The following is an 8,563-nucleotide window of genomic DNA, read 5'->3' on the forward strand; positions in this document are numbered from 1 at the left end:
CATGTTCTTTGTGAAAAACAAAGATGAAACCCTTCGCCCTATCATAGATTATCGAGAGCTTAACAAGCATACTATAAAGAATCGGTATCCGTTACCACTAAGCTACCATCTTCTCTAAACTTGATCTCAGAGGAGCATATAACCTTGTACGGATACAGGAAGGTCATGAATGGCTCACAGCCTTTCGCACTAGATATGGGCTGTTCGAATACTTGGTGATGCCATTCGGATTGTGCAACGCTCCAGCGACTTTCCAACATTTTATAAATGACATTTTTCGGGACTTACTGGATGTCTGTATGGTAGTTTACCTTGATGACATCTTAATTTATTCCATTTAATTTATTATGACCTTAGAGGACCACATTAAACATCTTCGCTGGGTACTCTCACAACTCCGTACTCACAAGCTTTATGCCAAGCCCGAAAAATGTCAGTTCCATTGTACAGAAATATCTTATCTTGGTTATGACATCTCCCCTGAAGGTATAAAGATGCAACATAAGAAGGTAGATACAGTATTCGACTGGCCTCAACCCTCCAATAGAAAGGATATACAACGTTTTCTAGGCTTCTCCAACTACTATCGAAAATTTATCAAGGGATTTTCCAAGTTAGCAAAACCCCTGACTCAACTTACATCCCAGTCCAAACCATTCATTTGGACTAAGGAAGCATCCACAGCTTTTGAATTTTTAAAGACCTGTTTCTCCACAGCACCTATACTACGGTTCCCTGATGCAACCTTGCCTTAGATTTTGCCATTGGGGCTGTCCTCTCACAACGACAATCTCTGACGGAACCTTTACATCCAGTCTCATACCTCTCCAAAATTATGTCTCCGGCGGAGATGAATTATACTATAGGTGACAAAGAACTTCTCGCCATTCGAAGAGCTTTAGAGAACTGGAGGCACTTATTGTAAGGAGCTAAATATCCTGTCACCATCTATACAGATCATAAAAACCTCCAATACCTCCAGAACAATAAGACCTTATCAGCGAGATAGGTTCGTTGGAGCCTCTATTTTTCCAGGTTTGATTTCATTATTCTATACCGACCAGCCAGCAAGAATGGGAAGGCTGATGCTCTCTCTAGGAGAGATAAAAGACCATCTACATCTCCAGAAAACCAATCAGCGATTCCCGAAGAATGGTTCATAGGCCTCGCTACACATCTACTATCCGAGGTAAGGAGACATCAAAGACAAGATAACGAAGTCTCAGGTTATCAACTAGAGTGAAAAGAGGGGTTGTATTTTCACAAGGATAATCTTTACATTCCTCAAGCACTAAGGACACAGATTTTAAAATATCATCATGACATCCCGATGTCTGGTCACCCTGGCGTCAGACGTACCTTGGATTTACTGAATAGATCTTACTGGTTCCCTGATATGAAACAAACAGTCAGAGACTATGTTAGCACCTGCTCCACCTGTATTACCTCAAAAAACGAAAGGTTAAAACCGTACGGATTACTGATGTCTCTGCCCATCCCTAGCCGTCCCTGGGAACAAATAAGTATGGATTTCATAGTTGAACTACCCCTTTCTCATAAACAGAACACCATACTAGTCGTAGTGGACATGTTCACCAAGATGGGACATTTCATTCCCTTTCATAAGCTTCCTTCATCATCAGAAACAGCCCGTCTTTTTATAGATAATATTGTTAAATTACATGGCGTACCTACTAGAGTAATCACTGGCAGAGGTACGCAATTCACCTCTCGGTTTTGATCTACATTGAGCAAACTCCTCCAAGTAGATCATCGATTCACTACCGCTTACCATCCCCAAACCAATGGGCAGACAGAACGATTGAATCAATGGCTTGAGGAATATCTTCGTTGTTTTTTTTCCTATCAGCAGGACCAGTGGATCTCCTTCCTACCCATGGCTGAATATGCCTACAACAACTTAACCAGTTCATCCACTAAACTATCTCCATTCTTTGCGAATTACGGTTTCCACCCTACTCTGTTTCAAAACCCTACCTCAAGTACTGATTCACCCAAGTTGGATGATTTTACTAACAGGATTTTAGACAACTTTGGTTTCATCAAATGGAATATTCAGAGTGCTCAGGCTAACCAAAAGAGGTACTATGACCTAAGAAGAAGAACTCCCCCCAGCTATTCCATAGGGGACAAGGTTTGGCTTTCCACGAAGAACTTAAAACTTCAAGTGCCTTGTAAGAAACTTGCCAGGAAGTTTATCGGTCCTTTTGAGATAAACCGCATAGTCAACCCTAACGCTGTCACTTTGCAATTGCCCCCTGGAATGAAGGTCCACCCCACGTTCCACGTCTCTCTTATCAAACCGTATACCAGTACCAGACAACAGGAACCTCTTTATGCAGACACCACTGTTTCGACCGATACGGATGTATACGAAGTTCATTCCATTCTGGACTCCCGTTACAGGGCTTCTGTACTGCAGTATCTTATCCACTGGAAGAATAATCCGTCGGAGGAAGACTCCTGGGAGGCTGCTTCGGACATTAATGCTCCTAGGCTCATTTCTGCTTATCACAGTCGCTACCCGGATAGACCTTGGCCTCAAGCTGTGGGACAGCTTGCTTGAGGAGGGGGTGATGTCAGCATTCTTCACTAACTGTGTTTACCTTTAATTCTCAGCCTTCAACTGTTTAGCCCTGCCCACAGAGTCTTTAAATTCACCTGTTCTCCTAATGGCCAGTGCTTAGTATTTTGTTGTTTGCACTGAACAGCTACTGCTCATACTGAGCTTGTCCTATTCCTTACCAGGATTACTTCAACTTCTACATTTGCTATTGTGGATTACAAACAACTTTGTGTTATCTCCATAACACTCCTAAAAATCAGCCTGCACTTTCTGTGTCTACATTCAATCTGAGCCCACCTGTTCCTTAGTATTACGGCACTTGCCGTGTTCACAACCAAGCTGCCGCAACTGAGTTCTCTCATTCTCAAGCTTCTTGCAGTCTCCTCTCTAACACTCATACTTACCTCCGGAGTCTAATCACCTTCTGTCTCTCAACCGGTTTCCTCAAAGCAGCATTTGCAAGCAAATCAACCGGGAATCAGTAGCGTCAATCATCCAGCGTGTCAGTGAGTAACTCCTCCCCAGACTCCTGTGCTCTAGCTGCCTGTGTGCTTCGTGAAGTAGCTGAAGATAGCAGGTAAAGGATTTTCACTCTATCTCCTTGCTGCTGTGAATTTGAACAGGATTATTATATATATTCAACAGAGAGTGGGGTTTACTCCTATAAGATCTACACTCACTCAAGGTTGCTAGAGACTTTCTGTTACTTATATAAATAACATTCATATAACCTCGTGATACATAATCACTAGGTCCTGACTAATACTAATTCACTTCTCTATCTTTACCGATATCACTGACTTCCCATAGTGATATCATTCAAAGGGGTGAAACATTTCAAACAATTACTTCTACTTCTGCAGTTGTGTTCCATAAAGCTACTAATTTCAGATCAGCATTACACTATCCATCGTTGGGTCCCAGATTAAATTTAAGTGTTCTCCCACAATTAGTTCTCCCTGCTTTACTGCTGACACTGACTCCAGGTGTCTCTTCAGAAACCTAATTTGCTTAGAGTTAGGGGCATAGGTGTTTACTAGAGTAACTAGTTTGTCGTTCAATTTTCATATGAGGATAATAAAGCGTGCTTGGGGATCACGTTCAATATATATAGGGTCATATTTGAGATTTGCACTGATGAGGATGGCTACTCCACTAGATTTGGACTCATAAGAAGCTTCTATAGTTACTGGGAATTTTTCATAAGTGTGAGCGTTACTTGCATGGGAAATCCAATGAGTCTCCCGTAGGAATGCTATTTCTACTCTAGAGCGCTGGAGGAGATTTATCAGTAAACTATGCTTCATTGGGGAGTTCAGGACCTTAGTATTGAGTGTCATAATGCGGAGGTCTGTCATGATAAAAAAAAGTGGGAGGGAGGGGAGAACGTAAAGGGTGCTCTGAAGCTAGGTCATCAGTGAGTTGGCAGAGTAGCCTCAGTCTAGGAGAAATGATCACGGGTAATTAGGCTGGCAATGAATATAAAAATGTGAGTAATAAGGGTGAGTATTTGGTATTCTTAGGTATCTTATGGAGGGGGATGTTCAGCAGACAAAAGCCGCTCTAAGGTTATAAGGGGATATGGGGGAGGTAGCTACTGGAGAAGATAAGAGAGTAAAAGTGTATGAGAGTGCACTATAATTTAGTCAATAAGGTAGTCCAATTTCGGCAAGTTGCTGACAAAGAGTCAGCAATGGAGGGCCTATGTAAGGAGTTGAGAAGGGGGAGGGGGGAGCTCGCAATTGGAGGGTAGTTTAAATCTGGGTTATGGGGAGGGGTGCCGGGGTAACTCTACCAGGAGGTGGAAAAATAAAAAATGCCAAGGAAGTAAGGCAGGGGTTAGTAGGTGTGGGAATATCAAATTTGAAGGTAGGTAACATTTACGTAGGAGTAAGGGTTGACTACAGTAGTTAAAGGGAAAGTAAACATCAAAAATAATGTTATATAATTTTGCACATAGTGCAGAATTATATAACATCATATTATCCTTATCTGTATAAAACTTAATATTCCCTTTTAATTTAAAAAACCCCTGGCTGTTTTACAGACCCGCTCTCTGCTCTCTTCTGAGCGGGTCTGTTTCATTCACACAGCGCATCGGGCCAGCTGTATAGTCACAGCCCGGCCCGACCGCGCCATAACACAAAGTGCAGCTCGCTCCTGCTCTGTCAGGTTTACTGACACTTTAAGATGATATAATCAGCAATGATATAAGTCAGGCTAAATCATAGAAAGACATCTAAATCTGAAGAACATATAACATTAAAATACTATAAACAAAACATAGTAATTGGACTATAAATGTATAAAGCATTTTGGAGAATGAGTAACATAACCCTGTTACTAGCACAGGTTAGTACTATCTATTATATGTATAGGGTGTATATACTAGGATAAACTGGTTAGTAATGGCATATGTGTCTATGTGCGTTGAAGGCTAGTGAATCGATATAGGGTAATACTGAGATTATGTGTCATATACTGTATGTCTAGTAAATGCAAGGGTATATCAACCTAAATGATATCCCATGGTTTTGTCAAGGTGACCAGTGTGTGAGATGTGCATGTCATTTAGGTGTGATGATGTTGAAATCTGGACCGCTTGTAAACTAAGAGTAATATATATAGTGTGAGAATGTGGTGATTGCGTCTTAAGGTAGATTCATCTAACATATTTGCAAATAATTCAAAATTAGATAAATATTAAAAGCAAAACTGAACACTTAAATAGAAACATTTTATAAACATTTGAAACCTTGTATGAGAGGTCAGATATCCCCAACAGGAACACGGGGGTGGAGGGACTTCTGTCTTCTGATTTGTTGGTTGAAGTAATTTAATGAGAAATTACATTATCCATAGTTGATTCAGGAGTCCTGTACATCAGGGTATAGTATAAGGTTAAGGTTCTTCATTTTAAGCGGTCAGCTCCTTACTCCTGGACTAGTAATTCAGTCTGTTCTAGGCATCTTCATTATGGGCAGTCAGTTTTTTCCTCTTGGATTGTTGATTATGTCTTTTTGGCAATGGTTGCTATTCTGGCGCTGCAGCGTTCAGGTCATCCGTATTTTCTTTTGGTCTATTGTTTTGTTCAGTGGTAGACTGGAGGCCAAGCAAAAGCAAGAGTACCATGCCTTGATCCGGATCAGACATGACATATGAGTGCTCTTCATATTGAAAAAACAGTTTAACGGGGAAGCCCAATCTCTATTTTACATAGTTTTTTCTAAGGCATTGTGTGATTTGTTGGAAAGTGCGTCTCTTTGCTAGGGTGTGTGAGGATAGACCTGGAAAGATTTGTATAGTATGATAAGGGTCTTTCAAATTTTTGTTGAGAAATGAAGCTCTGAGTATCTTCTCCTTAAAGGTGTAATAATGTAGTCTAATTATAACGTCTCTCGGAGTACCTGATGTGGTGTTTCTGGGGCGAAGGGCATGGTGAGCTCTATCAATAAGTGGTTCCTGGTCTTGTAAGGGTCCACACAGTTCCTTGAATAGGCCATCAGGAAACCAGGTAGATCTGCTGTTCCTACATCTTCAGGTATGCCCCGAATTTGAATGTTTTTACGGCGTGACTTGTCCTCCAGGTCCGCCATTTTGGATTCCAGGTCAGAGATCATGTCAGATAGAGATTGGGTGTAAGAGAGGAGATTAGTATGGTCTTTGTTAAGATGTTTTGTTTCGAGCGTTTCGGTATGCTCTTCTAGAGATGAAATGTCTCTTTTAAGCTCAGAGACTGATGCCTTCAGTTCCTGCTTAAGAGATGAATAATGAGAGTCCATTTTGTCGGATAGGAATTTGATGGAGTCTAGAACAGAGCAATGTCCTGCATATGATAAAATGCAGGTAGATTGGTAAGGTGCCTGAAGAAACGGCCTTAGAGCTGAGAAATGCATTGAATGCACAAGGAGATATTTAAATACCCCCATTCCACTTTTGTAATCTGATTTTAAAATTTCTTCTGTTTTTAATAAATCACATTTTTAAACCAAAAAACTAGAAACACCTTACCTTCATGCTTATTTTTATCGCCTTCTTGCTAGTACTCCCCTACACCTGGACTCTGATCCTTGGGGTTGAGCTGACACACCTATTTGAAATCTGCCAGCCTGCTCCTACCAGCACATTTGTGTGCTTGGCCAGCATGTGAGTACCCATTTGACATCTATTAAAGCTATACAGTCAAACTTTGATTGATATGCACATGTAGTGTTTTCTTTTTATGCTTCACATATCCACTGCAGCACATAGGATATTCTAGCTGAGGGTGAGCTGTTACACCCGATAATTCGACAGCCCGTACCTACTAGCACATTGGTGTGTTATTCGAATATGTGAGTATCAATTTGGCACAAATAACATTTAACTCATATACACACTTGATGATCCTGCACATGAGGCGCCCCTCTATTTTTCTCTATCCTGCATATGACCTGTCTGCTTGGTGGATGTCAGACCTGTGTGTCCCCTTAGCTGATATAACTGACTCTCTTGAGTCTTCATCAGATATGTCCTGATCATATTGGTTTTTGCTGTTGAAATGGTCTGCTAAGGTTCTTTTAGGTATTTCAGACTGTTTTTGATTATTCCACACTCACCCAGTGTAAAATTCTGTGGGACTGTTATCAGGAGTCCGGAGTTATGCAGTGGCTGCAAGTCTGCTCATATCCCCCTTTGAAGGTGTATTGTGAGGATGAGAATCGGTAGCGTGATCCAAAACCTCTAGTTCCCCTGATGGTGGCTTGCAACTGCGTCTTCATTAGGAGCACTGTGCTGAGTGGCTATCGCTGCAATAAGACAAGCTAGTCACAGGAGCCCGTTGTGAAGTGAACCTTTGCATGCTGTCTCCACTGATTTGCAGACCGCCTACACGCTGGGCCTCTATGATGCCGCTGGTACCACAGGATAGCGTGAGGATATGGTGAGGAGTTTCAGGTTGCGCTTCAAACAAAGATCTGTCTTGCAAGTTAAGGTGCAAAGTGAAGAGGTATAACTTTTCCTCCGTCAGCTATCTAGTTGAGGTGTCTATTAAGGGGATGCGATTATTCCTTTGAGCGTGCCTTACAGTGATGTACTTATTCAATTTGGCACCATATCAGCCCTTTTGTAGCGGCAAGTACTTCAGCCGTGTATGGGGTTTTATAGGGTTTCTTTTTAGGCTATAAATCTATCTAGGGCTCCGGTGGGAAGTGAAGGCAAAACGAGAGTTGGGTAGAGGAAAAGGAGATGTGGGAAGCCCTTTTAGTGCAGAGAATATGATTTGGAAAAGGAGATGTGGGAATGCCCTTTTAGTGCAGAGAATATGACTTGGACTACGCAGCTAATCAAAGTTTGTCTCTCCATCTTGTGGCTATCTCTGCCCAAGTTGATATTTTTTAAAGAAATTAAATTATTAATTTTTAATGTACAATCTTGAAATCAGACTTGTCAATCAAATACTGTGTGGATGCGCTAAACATTCTCCACCGTGACACCAAGCTGTCATCTAAATAGTGAAGCACGGGTTTTGCCATGTCCATGACAGACGGCTTTAGAGGTTTTATGGTATTCTGTGATTTAGACCAAGAAAAGGGTGCTGAAAGGAAAAACTGGAGCAAATTCAAATCTTGTGATCTCCATGCAAAGAAGTACAGGAAATTGTTCAGCTCTGCAAGATGTTCTAAAACTAAATACCTAATGCTTATGCATAACTGAATAAAGGCTCAGAAGTTTACAGTGAAAGTATTGTATAATGGGCACCATAATACAAAGTTCATTATTTGTGAAATGCACAGGAAATAAAAGACTTACACTATAAATATAACATTATATTAAGTTCATTTTTATTAGAGTTTTAGGGTGCTTCAGATAACGCTCTTGTTTCTGTGCGCTGCTCACCCAAAATACATTTTCGGCAGTAGCTAAAGAAGTGCGCATGCACAAGAGGATCCGGCTGTGTGAGGACTCTATTTTAAATAATTAAAGCATTTAGGACCA

The 8,563-nt window shown here is 41.1% G+C and overlaps 1 protein-coding gene across 1 annotated transcript; it reads left to right on the plus strand.

Moving 5' to 3' along the window:
• Positions 1-347: 347 nt before the first annotated feature.
• Positions 348-755, plus strand: LOC128666925 (uncharacterized). The gene has a single exon (XM_053721747.1). It carries the CDS (start codon positions 348-350, stop codon positions 753-755), a length of 408 nt encoding a protein of 135 aa, XP_053577722.1.
• Positions 756-8,563: the final 7,808 nt, after the last annotated feature.

Source organism: Bombina bombina, chromosome 1 (assembly GCF_027579735.1).
Source record: "Bombina bombina isolate aBomBom1 chromosome 1, aBomBom1.pri, whole genome shotgun sequence".
In the NCBI taxonomy this organism is placed as follows: domain Eukaryota; kingdom Metazoa; phylum Chordata; class Amphibia; order Anura; family Bombinatoridae; genus Bombina; species Bombina bombina.

Coding starts and splice junctions, on each gene's coding strand:
- LOC128666925 (XM_053721747.1), top strand. CDS start 348: ATGACCTTAGAGGACCACATTAAACATCTTCGCTGGGTACTCTCACAA.